The sequence below is a fragment of the Suncus etruscus genome, chromosome 12, assembly GCF_024139225.1.
Source record: "Suncus etruscus isolate mSunEtr1 chromosome 12, mSunEtr1.pri.cur, whole genome shotgun sequence".
NCBI lineage: Eukaryota > Metazoa > Chordata > Mammalia > Eulipotyphla > Soricidae > Suncus > Suncus etruscus.
This window is the reverse complement of record NC_064859.1, coordinates 55,962,645-55,982,864: the sequence shown is the minus strand read 5'-3', so window position 1 is coordinate 55,982,864 and position 20,220 is coordinate 55,962,645. Positions and strand designations below refer to the sequence as shown.

General features: G+C 42.9%; 2 protein-coding genes across 2 annotated transcripts; both read left to right on the top strand.

Moving 5' to 3' along the window:
• Positions 1–792, top strand: LOC126024517 (V-type proton ATPase subunit E 1-like). Its single transcript, XM_049784950.1, is given in 3 exon segments — positions 1–31; positions 34–270; positions 542–792. Coding segments are annotated over 3 exon segments (519 nt in total).
• Positions 793–6,687: 5,895 nt separating this feature from the next.
• Positions 6,688–20,220, top strand: MFSD9 (major facilitator superfamily domain containing 9). The gene is made up of 6 exons (XM_049784927.1): positions 6,688–6,862; positions 9,913–10,000; positions 11,151–11,194; positions 13,010–13,139; positions 16,127–16,336; positions 19,267–20,220. Exons 1-6 carry the CDS (start codon positions 6,716–6,718, stop codon positions 20,037–20,039), a joined length of 1,392 nt encoding a protein of 463 aa, XP_049640884.1. The 5' UTR covers positions 6,688–6,715; the 3' UTR covers positions 20,040–20,220.

Sequence of the window (20,220 nt, the reverse complement as noted above, 5' to 3'; positions counted from 1 at the left end):
ATGTCCCTTAGCAATGCTGATGTGAAAAAGCAGATAAGCATATGAAGGCTTTCATTGAACAAGAAGCTAATGAGAAAGCAGAAGAAATAGTTGCAAAAGCAGAAGAAGCGTTCAATATGAGAAAGGTCATCTGGTGCGAAACCCAAAGACTAAAGATTATGGGATACTGTGAGATGAAAGAAAAGCAGGTTGAACAACAGAAAAAAAACCAGATGTACAATTTAATGAATCAAACAAGAATCAAAGTCCTCAAGGAAAGCTGGAGAGATAGCATGGAGATAAGGCATTTGTCTTGCATGCAGAAGGATAGTGGTTCGAATCCCGGCATCCCATATGGTTCCCTGAACCTGCCAGGGGTGATTTCTGAGCATAGAGCCAGGAGTAACCCCTGAGTGCTGCCAGGTATGACCCAAAAACAAAAACAAACAAACAAAAAGCCCAAAGTCCTCAAGGGCAAGAAATGACTTTATTACAGACCTATTGGCTGAAGCAAAACAAAGACTAAGCAATTAGGTGATAAAAAATACAACCAGGTACCAAGTGTTGCTGAATGGAATGGTCCTCCAGGTTTCCTATCATTTGTTAGAACCCCGAATTATTGTACTTTGCCAAAACCAGGATTTCCCTCTGGTAAAGGCTGCTGTGCAAAAAGCAATTTCTATGTACAAAATTACCACCAAAAAAGATGTTGATGTTCAAATTTACCAGGAAGTCTACCTGTCTGAGGAAATTTCTAGTGGAGTTGAGATCTATAACAGGGATTTTAAAATAAGAGTTTCCATTACCCAATAATGCCAGCTGGATCTCAGAGCCCAGTAGATGATGCCAGAGTTTCAGGGAGCCTTGTTTGGGGCAAATGCCAACAGGAAGGTATTGAACTAAGTAAGGCAATGGAGTTTATCTACTACTTCAGAGATAATGGAAGTTTCTGATGTTTTGAAAATATTAACAACATCATGATTAACTGTGTAACTTTTTCTGTTTTAATAATCTCTGTTTATCATTAAAAACCCTTCTGTTGATAATGCACTTTTCGTAATTGTTAACAATGGGAGGAACTTTCATTTAATCTGAGCAGATAATCTACTAATCACTAACTTCTAGCTGAGATAAAAAAAAAAAACAATGTTTTCAGTGATCCATTGTCATGAATGTGCAGGTGGAGAAAGGGGTTCAGGTTGTGGTTGTCTGAACTTCACCAAGTCATCTACTCTTTCTCTGCTTCCTGTTTTTTTTTTTCTCTAGAGATAGCTGCAGATACAATTTTTTCTGTCATTAGAATTTGCTCTTTGACTTAAAATGCACTGGGCATGAATTTTTTCTAGCAGTATAGTAGCTTTACTGTTTCCGTTTGGTCCTAGATCTTTTCCTGTCCAAATGTGCTTTAAAATCTAAGCCACAAAGCTTTACTTTTTTTTATTTCTATTTTTTTTTTCGTTTTTGGGTTACACCCGGCAGTGCTCAGGGGTTACTCCTGGCTCTACACTCAGAAATCACTCCTGGCAGGCTCGGGGGACCATATGGGATGCCGGGATTCAAACCATCACCCTTCTGCATGCAAGGCAAATGCCTTAACTCCATGCTATCTCTCCAGCACCACAAAGCTTTATTTATTAAAACAGAAGGTTTACGTGAAAAAAAGAAAATGATGGGGTCTGAACTGGGAAGTTATTTGCCTTGCATATGGCAGGCCTATGTTCAATACCCAGCATCCCATATGGTCCCCTGAGAACTGCCTGGATTAATTCTTTAGTGCAGAGCAGGAGTAACCTCAAGGCATCACCAGGTATGGCCTCAAAACTATAATAGCACAAAAGTAAATTATAGCATTATATTATGCATGTGCAGTTCACAAATAATTGCACTGCAATTTACCCATCCATTTGTTTATTTGTCATTCTTTCTGATGGATACATGTACATTATGTTAAGAAACCGTGTCAATGACAAGATTCCTTTCTCCTGCCTCTTGCTGTGAAAATGCTCTTTGAGAATAGTGTGTGTAATGATTTCAGTCTTAATTCAGAGGAAGAAATGGTTTTATTTATCCTGAGCTCTGTGATATATTGCTCTTTCCTTACATACTCTTGCCACTGGGTATTCTTTTGCCCATAAAAATAATGGACTTTTAATTCCACTCTAGATGGTTTTTCCCAAGTAGGGACACATAAGAACTCAATGGTTCTAATTTAAATTGAGTGTCTCAAATGAAAGAATTGAATTTGTGAGAGAGAGGCCATAGTGTGAAAGACACATTGATATGAACTCAGTGGTAACAAGTCTCCAAGTAAAACAAATGACTGATGTAGCATTAGTGTGAAAACGCAGTATTTCAGGTCAATGCATGCAGTCAAACTGTTCCATCCTTTGTACCATAGCGGGTTCCAGAAATCTACTAGGAGTGGTCATTTGAGTCAAGAATAAGCCCTGAGCATGAGTGTTTGTGGAAGGAAGGAAGGAAGGAAGGAAGGAAGGAAGGAAGGAAGGAAGGAAGGAAGGAAGGGAGGGAGGGAGGGAGGGAGGGAGGGAGGGAGGGAGGGAGGGAGGGAGGGAGGGAGGGAGGGAGGGAGGGAGGGAGGGAGGGAGGGAGGAAGGGAGGGAAGGAGGGAAGGAGGGAGGGAGGGAGGGAGAGAAGAGAAGAGAAGGAGGGAGGACTGGAGGGAGGCAGGGAGGGAGAAAGAGAGGCAGGGGAGGAAATGTAGTCAGATTCCATACATGTGGAACCTTTAACTATAGAATGACTAAAGATGCCATGGAATTTCACATTCAAATGCCTTAAATTCTGTTTAATGACACATGTGGTATGGTCTTAGCCTTTGAAAGTTAGGAAACAATAGAAAACTCTGTACAACACTGAAAAATTAAAGATGACAATAGCAACAGGTTCACAGCATTGTAGACAATATTCCCTATACCAAGCACTGCCCTCAGTGTATTATCATTTAACCTTCACAAAAACCCATGCAGTGTGATGATTTTCCCTCAGTTGTCTAAGTTGTAATGAGGCTTTATAGTATGCTTGTTCCCTGCCGATTTGAGTGTGCACCCTCCACCAACCAAACTCATTTTGAGTCCTGAACCTCCAGTGTGCCTGTTTGAAGACATGGCCCATTAGGGCACTAATTGCTAAATGTGGGCCACAGGGCAAGAACACCCTGAAACTAGACTGAGGCCAGATTGTGAGACTCCAGGAAAATTTAAGTTTAACACATCAAAAAGGGATGGGGCTTCTATTTTCAGCTGTTCCAGAGCTGAAAAAGGCACTCTGTCCTTTTTAGTTACGGTTCAATAAGATTTCTTATTGACAACTGACCTGAGGCATTGTGGGGAGAGATCCAACTGGCTAGTAAAGTATATCATACTCTAGACCTACAGTAGTGTTCTTTGTCCCCACTGAAAGACTGGAGATATTCTAGAAACTTTCTTTGTGTGGTAATGCTGCCTTCAAAACCCCCAAATGTTGCCAAATTGACCTCTTCTTTCCTGGCAGGTATAAAAGAAATTTGTCATTCATCTCAATGTTATCTTTATAGCTTCAGTCTGTTGAACCAAGGAAAGTTGCAATTTCAATGGACGCCCTTTAACTTTTGTGGGGTTAAACTCTTAACCCTTTAATTTGTAAATAGTTACTAAGTTCCCTTAACTGCTTTCACATCCTACATGTCAGATCCAGTCAATGAGTCTTAAGCTTAGTGTACTTGTGAATTACTTTGTGAACTAACAAGATAATCAAGATCTCTGCCAGAAAAGGCCCAGCTCAGGGTCTGATATTGAATAATAATATGAGCAGACAAACCCTCTCAGTGAGACCAGACTATAGGGTTGAAAACTCTGGGGATTGAACGGAATCACCCACACAATCACCCTGTCACCAGAAAACCCAGCAGTGCCTACTAAGACACTTATTCCTGGCAACTTCACCGAATTCCAAAAGAAGATAATGGCCACTGATACTTGCTAGGTAGCCCAATTTGAACTGATACCTCTATGATCTTCTGAAAAAGGGATGGCAAAGGCAGATTCTCCTTTCTACATGAACTTACTATAGCAGCCCAATACCAACCCATGTACTTTCCAGCAGAAATGGGCCAGCTCCACAACTTAACCATATCAAACTTCCAACCTACCAAAGTTGTTTGATATATAAATACTGGAACGTGTAGTCATATGCACCTCAGTATTTTATAGTAGTGTTAGTCTAGTCGTATCCTAAGAAATATGAGGAAAGTTACACAGTAATCTACCAAGGTCAGTGAGCCTAAACAATTAGTAACAGAAAAGGCTCACTAGAATTAACCATAGCCCAATAAATCCTTAGACATTGACTTTAACAAACTATGAAGATATATAACAACCATGTCAAATTGATTCTTGTTGATCTAAGTTTAGATAATTCCATTGCCTTTGTGCCACAACAAACAATATAAGTACATTTTTATGCATGCATAGAGGCAGTTTATGGTAGTGGGTGGGAAATTGGGGACATTGGTGAAGTTAAGGTCACACTGGTGACTGATGTTTGAACATTTGATGCCTGAAACGACTAATATTATAAACAACTTGCAAATCATGGTATTAACATAAAAATTAGGAAAAAATCTGTGTCAGCTACATAAAAAAAACGAGTTTATACAGGACCACAGACAGTACAGAGGTTACAGTAGTTGCATTGTAAACCACCTACCTTGGTTGATACCTCCCAGTACCCAAGAGAGTCCCCCAATCCCTGGCAGAAGTAATTCCTGAACACAGTAATTCCTTGCACAAGGCCAACTGAGGTTCCATTCCCAGAAAAACTTATGGCCCCCCTATAGCCACCAGGAATGATTCCTGAGTCCAGAGCCAGGAATAAGTCCTGAAGACAACTGGGAGAGGCCCACAAACCAAGCAGTAATGATAATAATTTACTTGTCCTAACAAAAGAAAGACACCTTTCTAATTCTTAGGAAATTTAATTGACCTTAAGGGAATATTCTAGCAACCAGAGGAAGACTGTTAAGGGTTAAACTTTGGACAACCTAGGTTTGAATTGTGCAGGTATCATGTTTACATGATACCATACCTGCTGAGCTAAAAGATGATAAATGAATGTTAAATACTTCTGAACCAGTGTCAGATCAGGAGAAAAAGGTAAAAGCAGTGCTAAGTGTAAGAGGAGGGGCATCAGGTAATCTAATTTTTTTATTTATTTATCTATATTTTGGGTGGGGGGGATCATGCTACGTGTGTTCAGGGCTTACTCCTGGCTCTGGATTCAGAATCACTTCTGGTAGTAATATTGGAACCATACGTGGTGCTACGGATGGAACCTGGGCTGGCCTTGCTCAAGTGCCTTAAAACCTGTATTATCTCTCCCGTTCTATACAGTCATTTGAAATCTCCCCCGCATAAGTCAGAGTCTGATGGATAAGGGAAATAGCAGAGGCAGAGATACAAAATCATAAAATAAGATGAAGGAGCAGGAACTTCCCTTTTACCCCTGTTAGTGTATTGAGGGAGATTGTGTGAGAAGCAGTAGTTTTCTACTGCATGCACAGGGGCCTGAGAACAAGGGCCAGAGAGATAGGTGAGCTGATGCTTGACTAGAATGCTGCCACCGGGGTTTGATCTCTGGTACTGCATTTATATGGTCTCCTGAGCCACGAATAAGTCCAGAGCATTGTCAGGTTTTGCCCCCAAACAAAAATAAACAAACTACATATCTACATTTGGCAAAGTACAGCGACAATATTTTGTATGTACGTTACTGACTTCGTGAAGAAGCAAAGAAGCAAATTTATTTTTCTCAATTGTCTTTAAAATCAGGATGAACAAAGAAATGCATGGTAAGGGGTCAGGCTGGAAGGTGTTACCGAATAGCAGAGGCCGTGAATTATTCCATTATTCTATGTCTGGGATACAGTTTGAACCTGGGGCACCAGCTACAAGTAGTGTCATCCCGGGGACTTTGATTGTGATGATAACCATCAAGGATCTATCAAGTGCCAGCCAATGGCAAGGTGACTGATAAGGTTGGTACAACCCATAGCTTACTTCATAATTACTGATAACGTTGGGTACCACCCACTTGCATATTAATAAAACCCCACATCATTTTTCCCCTTTGGGGAGGGGAAAATTTCTTTTTCCTCGCAAAGCAAAGCAGAGAGAAATCCACGGGGCGCATTCCTGGGGCTCTCTCTCTTCTCTCCTCCCAAGTGACAGGCCTGACGTCCTCTTGCAAACTTGCACACTAGAGCTCAGGGGAGCCCGAACCCCCAGATTCAGAGCCTGTGTGCCCCAAAGTCCACGGCGAGGAGAAGCTCATAGCAAAATCTCTCCCTCCCTCCCTCCCTCGCCAGATCGACACGACGAGATCAAAGCACCACCGACAAGCCAGGCCTCCTCTGGGCAATGCAGGAGCGCGTCTCGACCCCAAACTAGCCCAAAGGGTGCGCGCCTGCAACTCCACTGCGCACGCACTGAGCGGACAGACTGCCGGAACTGATTCCTCGGCGCACGCGCAGTGCCCGAGCCCCACTCCTTACAGCCAGGACCTAGGGAGCCTAGCGCAGGCGCAGAGCGGAAGCCAGGCCAAGTGGAAACCAACCCCCCCTCTAAGCGCCTGCGCAGTTCCCATCTCTGCTTCCGTTCGGGGGCGGGGGCTAGAGGGGCGGGTCCGGGGGTGGGGCCTAGTTGGTGGCGGGTCCTGTCAATCAATTTCTCCGGGTGTGAAGATGGAACACCCGGGGGACAGTAGTGGGGGCTCGGACGCCCCGAAAACGCCGCCCCAGTCCGACAGAGAAGCAGAGGAGGACTCTTCCAAGAGTTCTGCCTTTCGATCCCGCCGCCTCTTGCATTACCTCTATCTGGTGGGCTTTTTGGTGAGTTCTGGAGTTGCAGGGGGAATGGGGGGGGCGTTGTCTGTCGGACTCCGGAGTCGAACCCGGGAGACGCGAGTCTGGCTCCGGGAGGATGGGGACGAGTGCGTGAGGGAGCTGTCCCATTTCTCCCCTACATCTTACCAAGCATCCCACCAGAGGAGCGCGACTCTAGGTTGTCCGGGGATGGTAGTGCATGCACCCCAGTTTGCAACCCCAGGATCAATAGCTGCTTCGTTGGGTCTCCGGCGAGGTGATCACGAACATTTCAAAGTGCAGGTTGTATATAGAGAAGCATGCTTGTGACTTTGGACCCGCTGGCTTGGCTTTGCAGCTTAAAAGTGTGCGTGTGCGTGTGTGTGTGTGTGTGTGTGTGTGTGTGTGTGTGTGTGTGTGTGTGTGTGTGTGTGTGTGTGTACTCGAGGAAAGGGGGTTAAGCATGGTGTGACTTTGATCCACTGTTTTCCGCATTGCACGGTGCAGATGTGTGTTTGTAGGACACGTGTGTGTGTGTGTGTGTGTGTGCGCGCGCGTGTGTGTGCGCAAGCAGGAGCATACACATGTCCTGTTTACTGCCCGCTCTAACGGTGCTGACTCTCCCTAGCATAATGTCAAGCTTAAATGAATGAGTACCAGCAGTCTGTCTGCGAGAAATCAAAAAGATATCTGAAAACCTTTTGTATAGGCGTTGGGTTTCCAGGCCCTGCAATACACATCATACGTACGCCCCCCTCCCCAACTCCTCCCGAGGAATTTTCGGTTTTCTTTGCAAGGTAATTTTTTTCCCCCCTTTGGTTTGGTTTTGGGTTACACCCGGAGGCGCTCAGGGGTTATTCCTGGCTCTGTGCTCAGGAATTGCTCCTGTCAGGCTCCGGGGACCATATGGGATACCGGGATTCGAAACACCTTCCCTCCTGGATCTGCTGCGTGCTAGGCAAACGCCCTCTCGCTGTGCTATCTCTCAGACCACTTTGCAAACTAATTTTGATAGTTCCTTAGGCCATTATCTATGGAAACCCTAGACTCCACCCTTTCACTCAGCTTCTCCAATTTAGGCCTAGAGTAGTCACTTTGGTCACAGAATTGAGATGCAAAAATCACCTGGGTTTCTGTGACTGTCTTTAGCTAGTCTGATTGTCTGTGGCAACAGATCACAAGGCCCTGGGCCCTGGCTGAGCAGCTTCTAGCCTGGGTGCAGGAAAGGACCACATGCTTCCCTGTATACCAAGTGGTCCTGGCTGAGCAGCTTCTAGCCTTGGCTGACACACTTTGTCTTTCACTTGATATAAAATATCATCCCAAGATAACTGTAAGATCCCCTGTCCCAATAGACTCAGACACAAATGAAATATTAACCAATCTTAAAATGCAAATAACAAAACCTAGTTTAGGCAGGGTAAAAGTATCAGCTGTTTGCATTCATGGGTACTAGATTTATGGTGATCTAATAACATATAGTCATGGAAAGAGGTCACTATTAAATCTATTTGGAAGTCCCTGTTTCTATAATTTGTTGATGTGTCTAGCTAGCAAGAGAAGTTGAGCCGGATCAATAGCATGGAGGTAAGGCATTTGCCTTGCATGCAGAAAGACGATGGTTTGAATTCCGGCATCCCATAAGGTCCCCAGAGTCTGCCAGGAGCAATGTCTGAGCATAGAGCCAGGAGTAATACCTGAGTGCTGCTGGGTGTGACCCCCCCCCCAAAAAAAAAAGAGAAGTTGTCAGGTAAAGGTTGTGCCCAACAAGATTTTGTTTTTTATGCATGTTAGTTCTTCCTGTTGATAAGCCTTATAGGAGAAGAAATACAGGTTGAATAGAAAGATAACAATGTATAATATATTCTCTTTTTCCTACATCAGTGATAACTGATAACTAAATGAATTAGGGAAAAGAACAAATCTTAAAAAAAATTAAGTGTTTCTGGTAAAACCAAGCTTAAAAAAATTAGTATCTATACACAAAAAATACAAGATATTTGATCTAGGGCCGGAGTGATAGTACAGCGAGTAGAGTGTTTGCCGTACACACTACCAAACCAGGTTTGATTCCTTACATCCAGTTTGATCCCCTCCTACCCCCAAAACCTGCCAAGAATGATTTCTGAGAGTTAGGAGTAAGTCTTGAGTGCTGTCACATTGTGGCCCAAAAGCAAACAAACAACATATTTGAACTTCTGTAGGTAACACCCTTTTCAGTCTCTAAGTACCTGATTTTCATAGTTCTGCTAGGAAAATACTATTGCCATGTCCATTTTCTCTTATTTTCTTCCTTCCTTCCTCTCTATCCCTCCCTTCTTTCTTAACCTTCCTTCTTTCCTCCCTTTTGCCAATCCTTTCCTCCATTTTTCTCTTCCTCTCTTTCCCATCCTCCATCCCTCCCTTCCTTTCTCCTTTCCTTTCTTCTTTCTTCCTACTCTGCTTACTGGTCATTGGTCCTCTTAAATTTCTTTCTGAGGAAACTTATGTGGAACTGTGTCTCTGACCCCAAAGCCCATTCACTTTCTGTGACTCAGCTCAGACCTCTAACCTTCCCACTGCAAGAGTTTTTTTTTTTTTTTTTCTTCCTGTTTTCTCCCTGTTTTGTGGAGAGTTTCTTTCCATTCATTATCTTTGGTGTTAAACCTCAGACTACTTACTACCTTCCCTCTGGCTTAGGAAATTTTTATCATTGAGCAAGTATTGCATTGCCAATAAAAATGTATGATCCTCTACCTCTCTTCCCACATCACTGCCCCATTTTTTTCATTCAAAACACTTATTATAAAGTAAAATGGATGCTCAGCAGTGATCTAGGCATTTACAAATTTTATCTGTTAAAACATGTGGTACTGGAATGACTTGATACTTAGTGATTACTACACCTGGCAGAGTTTGGGGAACTATATAAGGTGCCCTGGATCAAACCAGGATTGGCTGTATGTGAGAAAGGTGCCTTATTCCTGACTATATCACAGGCCCCAATTTTAAAAATTAGTTCATTTTTTTTTAATCCTTACTTTAAACCACTCTTGCCTTCAGATTCTAATTCAATAACTCACTGTTTTGTTTTTGAGGATTTGTTCGGTGTGAGCATGGTTGTTCCTCTATTGAACCTTCATGTCAGATCTCTTGGAGCAAGTCCAACAGTTGCAGGAATAGTAGGTGAGTTATTGGTGAATGTATGGTTACACATTTCTAGAATGTTGGATTTTGATATCCCTGGACTAAGTAGTTGAAAACAGGACATTATAGCTAATTTTACCCAATGGCAAATATAAAGAGGGACAAGGGACATTTTTTTATAATACTTAAAAGCATTATGTTTGAGCAAATCTTTTCTTAGGATAGGGTTACCCTGTATTGCTGGCAATCAGACATGCCACAGGTAGTTCCTGAGTCTCTCCAAGTCTTATTTTTGTTTGTTGAAAGAGTGATCCTTCCAGAGTGTTCTGTGAGAGAACAGAGAAGCAGAATTTGCAGAGACTACACCACACAGGAAAGAGATAGGCCTGGAGCCTTGGCAGATGGACTGGTACAATTTAGCAATTGCTCTAGGATTCCTCACCCTAGTGGTGTAAGATCCCCTCATGTAAGTCAGTACTTTACCAAAGAGGAGAGAAATAGCCATAGTTATGATTATATTCATGGATAAATGTTAAGATTATTTATAGACAGCAGACTTTTAGAATGATTTTGTTCATATCTGATGACTCCTGACCTATGCCGTGATTTTTATCTCCCTTGAAAAGTGTACTTGGAATTATGTTGGACCACTAGCTTAAAAAAACACCATGTTCAGGAACAGATGATGGGATATGATAGAAATATAAAATACTTTGAAATTTCTTTCTATATAATTGAGATGTTACACAAAATGAAGTAAATATGAAGACTTCAAATTTACTGGATCAGTTCTACTCCAGAGTTCTCTCTATTCCATCTCTCCCATTGAGGATTACCTGAGTTTTAGAGACCATTTCTAAAAGTCATAATACTGGAGCTAGAGAGATAGTTAAGTGGGTAAGGGTCTTGTCTTGTAAGAGAATGAACCAGGTTTTATCCCTGACACAACACAGGATTTCTAAACCCCACCAGGAGTGATCCTTGAGCACAGAGCCAGGAATAATTCTTGAACACCACTGGATATAGCATGCCTCCCCCACAAAAAAAATCACTTTACTGAATAAAAGAAGTCAGGCCATTTGCTTTTGAAGTCTCTTCTTTGCCTCATTGTTTTTTGTGATTATTGTGACTTTTACTGTGCTAAATAATTTCTGTCTTGGATCTTGATGGTTCATTATTATTTTTGTAGGTTCTTCCTATGGCTTCTTGCAACTCTTTTCAAGTACGCTGGTGGTGAGTATCTTCTGTAACACACCTTTAAAGCATAAGCTTGAAGTGCCATCCATAATACAAGTAACAGCAGAGTCATGTAGTCTGTCAGACTGGATGTTCAGGTGACTGGGGCTTGCAACTTAGTTAGATGAAGTAGCAGCTTTCTGTCTTCTTCCTCATTTGACATCTGAGAATAAAGAGGATTAAGAAGATGTGTGTGCTTATTAGTCAAACTATGAAATCTAGTCTTTAAAGATGTCCTTTTTTTGTGAGGCCAGGGATGGGAGATGTGGATTGGGCCACTCGCAGTGGTGCAAAGGGCTTACTCATAGCTCTCTGCTCAGGAATCACTTTTGGCTATCCTTAGGGGAACCATATGAGATACCAAGGATCAAATATTGCTCTTCTGAATGCAAGGAAAACTATTCTCTGGCCTTAGAGATTCACTTTCTAAGGGACCTGTGAGATATTACAGTGGGTAAAGCACTTGTCTTTTATACAACTGACTTGGTTATCTCTCTGGAGCCCCATATGGTCCCCTGAACATTGTTAGTGACACCTGAGCACAAAGGTAGTAATAAGTTCTGAACAGCACTAGATGTGGCCTCAAAACTAATTAGTAAATACATTTTATGTAAGGCCCATATGGTAAGGACTAAGAAGAAAATAACTGTGATAGACAACATTACTCTTATTTCACAGCAAGGGTAACTGAGGCATGGAGAGTTTAATTACATGCCATGACATGGGGAAGGATTTCAGAGATGAATACAGACAACTTAGCCCCAACCTAGGGACTAAATTGGATTTTTCTTTGCCAATGCCAACATAGGAGTGGGATCTAAAGAGTAGATAATAATCTGAAGAGTATATAAGCGTGATAATAATTTCTCACCCAGATCTGAAGAGTAGATAATTTCTGAAATCCATTGCAATAAGAAAAATTTTTTTTCATCTTTACATAGTAGTGGTTATTGACTTCTGGTGGTATTTTGCAATATAGTGAAGACAATCACTGCTGAACTCTATAAGCTTTTACTGTGCAGTGTGCCTGCCTATCTTTTTAGAACTGAACAGGGAAACAGTAGTGTGGGAAGAGTTACAAGCCATGATCAAAGAAATTCAGAGTGGAACAGGAGGAGTTGTTTCAGCTCACTAACTCAGCAACATCTCTGATAAGAGCCATGTTCAGTGCAGGGGAACAGATGTTCTTGCAAAGGTCAGCATTTTTTGATGGGGTCACCCAACCATGCTTGGATTCTTGACTAAGAAGTTGCCAGAATATTACATGTTACTACTAGAACTAAAGGTGTGTGCTAGAAATGGAACTCAAGGACTTGAACACATTTATCTCCCTAAACCTTCAAAAAAAATATTTTTAGTGACATGTGTTAAGTACATAAATCAAGTTAGAACATAGAGTGGAAGGCTTGACTATTTTGTCTAAAAAAATAGTTTGTAGATTTGGGGTATTAAGGGAATTACTTTTCTAGTTTGTCTTGTGTTAAACATCTTACTTAGAAGCAGTAAATGTGGTTATTAGATTGCATAAAGTGATGAGAATGATGACAAAATGATGCTTTATGATTTATGACAGGTCATTCTAGGTGCTTTCTTGGGAACCTGAGGATTTCTGTGGCTGGATATAACTGTCTGGTATTTTCTGCTCATTTTGAAGGAGACCAGGGCTATTAACATCTCCTTGCATACTACGTGGCAGAATTGAGTGTCCAAAACTTTCAGACCATGTCTCCCCACACAGGGCACCACATGCCATTAGTACTATCTAGTATTGTCAGAGGAAGTCAGAAGATTCCTGTGTTTCTCTTTTCTCAGGGCTGCTGGAGTGATGTGGTGGGGCGAAGGCCATCCCTGTTGTTGTGCATTCTCTGCAGTGCCTTGGGCTACCTGATTCTGGCTGTTTCTACCAATGTCTTTCTGTTCCTTCTGGCTCGAGTCCCTGTGGGTGAGTCCATACCCTGCGTGTCTGCGTAGGAATGAATGTTACACAAGTCTTTTGTTCCAGATCTATGTGAGGGGCGGGGAGTATGTTGCTTAAGCACTGGTATCCATTCCCCCAAAAGTGATGGGACTTGTAGAGAACAGGCCCAGGGACTTCCTGTGTCAGGAGCAGCACTGCAGTGAGGCCTGTGCCAGAAGTCACCAACAAGATCTGTTTGGTGTGGCTGGTGGGGGCCTGTAGCTGATTTTGTTCGCAGACTCATCCTCCTCCCCTAGAGAATAAGGATTTTTAGCTCATTTTTCTTGATTTAAGAGCATGCTTTAGGTGTGTCTGAATAAAGCTCAAGTAGCAGAACACAGGCCTAACATGGGCCACGACCAACCCCAACACCATAGTTCAAGCACCACAGGTCTTGGGATGGGGTGTCACTGCTTTGGGACCAACCATAGGCCGGCTGTACCACTAGTCATGTGCAGCACTGACCTTCGGATTCCAGACTCTACTATTTGAAAATATGAGAAAAATAATGTTTTTTGGAAACAAAACCTTAAAAATAACAAAAAAGAGATAGTATTCTTGATTTTAAAAGATAAAGTGCTTGGACCGAGAGATAGTACAGCAAATAAGGCACTTATCTTGCGTACAGTGCACCTAGGTTTGATCCCCTCCACCCATATGACTTTCTAGCAGCAGTGATATTTGAATGCAGAGACAGGAGTAAGCCCTGAGTATCTTCAGGTGTGGCCTAAACCAAAGCAAACAGTTTGATCCTTAGCACTCAGGCCTGGGTGTGGGAGGGAATAGAAAAAATAAAGAAAGAAAAGAAAATACTTCTTGAAGGTCTTTGTATATATTTATGTCATTCTAAATAGCCACACCACCACTTCCAGTATCAGGCTGACATCTGGTAAGTGCTCATCTGGCCTTGAATGTAAATTATGCTTTTTATTTAAGTAGCAAAATGGTTGCCCTTATCAAAAAATGAGCAACTGGGAGACCATTCCTTACAAACTGGGAAGAAATTCATGTCCTATTCCACATAAAATGAGACTGGCTCTGTGATTTGAACATACCCCCTTTTGCTGACAGGGAATGCTACCTACACTAAGAAATGCTGTCCTTGTATGGAACTCCTGACACCTCAACACTCTGTGGTACAAGATTTTGCTAGAGCTTCTGTGGCATGTCTGTGAGGAGTTGTGGGTTCAAATCCTTGAATCACTAGAGTATTTTCAAGGGTGAAGCACCAGAACTGCAAAGACCATGAATTCAGTCTTTCTCTTTCTCTTTCTTTTTCTTTTCTTTCTTTTCTTTCTTTTCTTTCTTTCTTTCTTTCTTTCTTTCTTTCTTTCTTTCTTTCTTTCTTTCTTTCTTTCTTTCTTTCTTTCTTTCTTTCTTTCTTTCTTTCTTTCTTTCTTTCTTTCTTTCTTTCTTTCTTTCTTTCTTTCTTTCTTTCTTTCTTTCTTCTTTCTTTCCTCTCTCTTCTCTCTCTTTCTCTCTTTTTCTCCTCTGTATCACTGTCTCTGTCTCTGTCTGTCTCTCTCTCTCAAAGACAAGAGGCAGCAGGTCTATGCTGTTCTAGGGAATGCTCCAACAATCACATTCTCTTTCCTTTTTGGTAACAAGCAAGCCAAGCCATCATCTATTTCTAATATGACCTTATAGAATTTAACTTCTAGCCTTATCCTAATTCTCAATTAAGGAGAGGGTCCATTTACTGGATTTCAAGAGAGATTTGTGTTTGCCTCACAGAGAGTCTAGTCAGGCCAATGTCTGCTCTGGTGTGAAGAGGAATAGAACCCAGAACCAAGAGAAACTTAATTCAACACAGTAATGTACAGAAAAATGCCCCCTTCAAGAAGACCCTGGCAGCCCAATGTTCCATCTCTACTTGGCATGATTTGGGAATACCCAGCAGAAGCTTGGGGCTGAGCTCCTGCAATGGATAGATCAGAGCAGTGCATAGCATTGACTACCAGAATACATCAAAGTAACTTGTGTTTTGGGGCATGTTAATCCAGCATGTGAGTTATGGGTTCTGCAGATCAGACATATCAGTAGACATGTGATCTTATTTCAGTCCTGTCACAGCTTTAGCTTTCATCGGTATTTTAAAAGATTGCACAAGTCTCTTCCTAGTAGAAAAACTGGACTCGAGCAATAGGATAGCAGGGAAATGTGTGCCTGGCATGCACCAGTCTCAGATTTGATCCATAACACTGTATATGGTACCTTGAGTCCCTTGAGGAGTGATCTGAGCACAGAAGCGGGAGGAAGCCCTGAGCACAACCAGGTGTGGAAAAAATGAAAACTCAGTCATACCTGTATGATTCCCCCCATGGCATTTATCACTTTTCTATGTATATATATATCACATATAGCATGTGTGTGCAGGGATATTAGTCTTGACTGTTTTTAGCTGTGTCTCTGGAATTGTTTTCATAGGGATAAAGGCAATGGGGCAGAGTTGTGGACACAGCTTTCATGCAAGAGATGTTTTCTTACTGAGGAGTTGAATAGAAGGGATAGATATTTAAATGAGGGCCAGCGCTATAGCATAGTAGGCAGGTCACTTCTTGCATGCAGGTGATTGTTGTTTAAATCCCTAGTACCCTATAGAGACCCTGAGCCCCACCAGGAGTGATTCTTGAGCACAACCAGGATTAAGCCCAGGAGTAACCACTAGCTGTTGCCCGAGCCTCCATCCACCCTCTTCAAAAACAGTGCCATTCCAAATTATACTGCAGTAATAAACCTGGAGACACTAGGATATAATAGTGGGGCAGGGCCAGCTGAGAGTACAGGAGTTTCATTGGTAGTTATGGGGTAACCAGCTCAGATGGAGATACTGCAGCCAGGAACCCAGCCATAGTGAAATGGCACTTGGCAGTTCCCAGGTCTCACACATGAGAAGTGATCTAGGAAAGAAAAAGCTTGGGAGTCGATAAGTCTGGAAGCCATTACAGGAAGTGCTGCTTGTCTCCTGACAGGTATCTTCAAACACACGCTCTCCATATCAAAGGCTCTGCTCTCTGACCTGGTCTCTGAGAAGGAGCGGCCCATGGTGATTGGACATTTCAACACAGCCTCCAGCTTGGGCTTTATCTTGGGCCCTGTGGTTGGTGGACACCTTACCGAATTTGAAGACGGGTTTTATCTAACAGCCTTCCTCTGCTTCTCAATCTTCCTTCTCAATGCCGGTGAGTTGATATTGAACCATGACAAGATTGTTGTATGCTTTCAGCATATCTGGGCAGGGGACTCTGGCCAGGCATGAGGGACAGACTGGGTGGTGCTCAAAGACATGCAGAGCCACAGATTGAATTCAGGATTTACCAGGGGTCCTCAAACTTTTAAACAGGGGGCCAGTTCACTGTCCCTCAGACCATTGGAGGGTCTGACTATAGTAAAAACAAAACTTATGAATGAATTCTTATGCACACTGCATATATTTTATTTTGCAATAAAGAAACAAAACAGATATGAATAATGGGCCATAGTTTGAGGACCACTGATTCTAGACACATAAGACTGGTCTTCCAGATACAGTTGTTTTCTTAATCTCCTGATCCATTTGTTAGAAATAAGTCAGACCAATTTGTCATCTCTCTTCTAAGTAGACATAGGAACTTCCCATCATGCTAACACATGCATGTGCCTCAAAGCTGCACAGAGGCAGTCTTGCTCTCCTGGCTTTTCTGCATGCTTCTCCTACAACACTGGGCTGCTAGACAGCACAGGCTGGTATAGAAATATAGTAGTTGCACAAGACTGCAGGCCTGAGCTCCTGTGCCCAGGTGTCTGAAACTTAGTTGAGGCTAACAACTTACTTTTCATTATCTCTGAAAGCACCCTTGTGCTTTTCTCAGAATTTTGATTAAAATGTAAAAGAATGATGTATCTTTGATGAACAAAAGGCAAAGAGTCAAGTTGAAGTACCGTAATAAAACTTATCATGGAACTGGAGCATTAGGACAGCAGAGAAGCTGCATGTTGCTAGCCTGGAGTTTGATCCTCATCAGAAATGAATCCAGAGTGCAGAGGAGCCCTGCAAGGTCTGAAACAAAACTAAATAAATGTATTAAGATGACTCTACTGAGTACTGTATTGAGTTCTGTATTTGGCATTAACAGTATCATTTATTGAGTTACACAAAGCAGTACACTGATGATGTGTAAAGTCTTCTATAATTGTCACAACAAGTCTTTGAGTTTTGTTACACATTTTGCTTTATTTTTTGAATTATGGGCATATATAACTCCAGTCCTTTTCTATGTGATGTCTGCTCTTTAACACTGATCTGTATTCTTTGTTCATGTACCCTATCTTCTGTAAATGTATCCAGTAAAGGTTGGCAGAGCAGATAGATGTACAGCACTGGTGTCTCTGGACCAGATTCTGACTTCAGAATTAAAGCTCTTTCTTAGCTAGGAAAACAGAAAGCAGAGCAAGAAAGATATGAAAGATCCCTTTCTCTGCAGAATAGGAGCTGAGGGAAGGCTTCCTGAAGTTGAAGAAGTAAAGGAACCAGGGAAAAGAACCATAGCTATGGAAGGGAAAGTATGACAGAGCAGGAAGGAGAGAGCAACAAAACATGGCATGCATGCATGGGTGAGCCCAAGGCTTAGCCACAGCTGTCTTTTCATGCTCCATCTGCAACCCCCACTGGACATATCTACATCAACCAGTCCTACTAACCCCATATTCTACCCTGGGGGAATGAGTCCCTTTTGCTTTAGAGTCTGTGCTTGGAAGCACTTGCTGCTATGTGTTTCCTGGCTTAGGTCTTTTCACAAGCTGTAGGTGCAATAGCATAGCAGCAAGTTCTGTCTTGTGGAAGTGGAAGGTAGACTGTCATAACTCCACTGCATTCTGGATATATAAGTTGACTTTTGAGGAGTCAAGTCTCATTCACCTACTTTCTTTTTGTCTTTATTAATTTTAGTCATAGTGATTTACAGGTACTGATCCCTTTACCCAATGTGGAATTCTTTAGACTGCAGCCTAAGTAGCAAGATCCAGAGGTCACAGGGAAGTAGCACCTCCTTAATCTAAGAGCTAGCATGAATCTCTTGTGCTTGAGAAGCACCACACACAAAATTCCTGAGAACAGATGAAGCAACATCCTTGAGCTTTAGATCAAGTTGACCTTGAATGTTGAAGAACTGAAAAACCCTTAGGGTTTTGGGAGGACAGTCTAGGACAGCAAACTTAAATTCCGTTTTTAGAAGCTTTGGTGTAACTGATTTACAAAAATCCCATTTTACTTCGTTAGCTTAGATTGACTTAAGAAGCACCATGAAGACAAAGGTGGGTTCTGTGGGCAGGAATTAGAGCTGTGTTTAAGGTTGTGCTCTGTAGATGATAATGAGTTGACATCTGACTTCTTTTATTTGTTTGTTTATTGTTTTTTGTTTTGGGGCCACACCCAGTAGTGCTCAGGAGTTTCTCCTGGCTCTGAGTTCAGAAATTGCTCCTGGCTAGAGGGACCATATGGGAACCTGTGTCCGTCCTGGTTCAGCCATGTGCAAGGCAAATGCCCTACTGCTGTGCTACCACTCTGACCCCAACATCTGACTTCTGATTTGCTCAAGCACATCAAGCATAAGGGCCATCCTGACTTCTTGGTCTTTGCAATCTGATAAGTCACGGGTGTGTCCCTGTCTCCAATCACCAGTAAGCTAAGGCTCCCTGTCTGTCCATGGCACCTGTGCTTTCTCACATGCAACACTTGCTCTGTCACTGAATTGTTTGTTGACTTATCTGAACTACCTTATAATCTTAACTTACCACATAGAGATTTTATGTGAAATGTGTTTACAATTGAGTACTTACTATTTCATAAATATGCCATCTTTGGAGGGATGAAGATGATTGGGTTCCTTAAACATAATGTATAAAAATTCAGGTGTGAAATGATAGGATATTAAAATCCACCAGAAGCTCCTCAAAAAGGAATAAACAGAGTGAATCTTTGTAATATTTTTTGAGTGTAATAGTGCAGTCTACAGAAAAAAGCTGAACTGTGCATAGTCAGAATTTAGGTTTAGAAGTGTAGGTCAGTATATGAAGAACAAACGGCAGGGAAATGAGTGATCCTTCCTCACTCTTCACTCTCCTACCTCCCCAGGTCTCGTGTGGCTGGTCCCATGGAGTGAAGAGACACTGAACCGTCCCAGAAACCAGCACCAAGACACAGAGCAGAGGCCGTGGAAAGAGGCAGAGCATCAGAAGCCCATCTCTAGGGTCTCAGCACAGGGGGAACCTGGCCAGGCACCTGGATCAGTGTTGCAGACACTGCTGAACATCAAGGACCAGCTCCTCTTCGGGATGTGGGAGCTGCTCACAGTGCACCTGCTCATGGCCCTCTCGGTCTTGCTCTACCACAGCAACTTTGTTCTGGGCCTGCAGCAGCGCTTTGGCATGAGGCCCTGGGTGGCGGGCTACCTCATCAGTGGCAGCAACATCCTGAGTGCCCTAACAGGCCTGTCCGTGGGCCCCATTCTGCATCTGTACCATCATAACGCCCGGATAGCCCTGTGCCATGCCTGCGCCCTCACTGGCCTGGCACTGCTGCTCCACACCATAGCCTACAACATGGCCCTAGTGCTGGCTGCCGCTGCCCTGCTGGCTGTATCTACCACCATTGGCAAGACCTGCCTCACTCACCTACAGCTGACAGCTGGAGGGTCCAAGTCTGGAGGGACTCTGGTGGGCCTTGCGCAGTCAGTGACGGCCATAGGCCGTGCATCTGCCCCTCTCTTCTCAGGCCTGGTCCAGGAGTTCAGCCCCTGTGGACCTCCAGCCTTTGGAGTAGTGCTGTGCATGGCAGCTGTGGGCATCATGTCACGAACTCAGCCTTCTCCTGGCAGCCATGCGGGTGACAGACTGAAGCAGGAGTGAAGCAGACTCAGACCATGTAGGAAAAGCACAATCCAAGGTGTTTGCACAGGAACGAAGGGGAATTCTTCTTTTTCCAACTTGACCACTGAGGTTGAGTTTTCTAAGGGGACACAAGGCAGGATAGGGAAATGGGCCTGGGCTGGCAGGGCAGGGAATGTGCTAGAAGGAAAGATGTTCACAG

Coding starts and splice junctions, on each gene's coding strand:
- MFSD9 (XM_049784927.1), top strand. CDS start 6,716: ATGGAACACCCGGGGGACAGTAGTGGGGGCTCGGACGCCCCGAAAACG. Junction 6,863..9,912: donor TCTATCTGGTGGGCTTTTTG/GTGAGTTCTGGA, acceptor TTTGTTTTTGAG/GATTTGTTCGGTGTGAGCAT. Junction 13,140..16,126: donor TCTGGCTCGAGTCCCTGTGG/GTGAGTCCATAC, acceptor GTCTCCTGACAG/GTATCTTCAAACACACGCTC.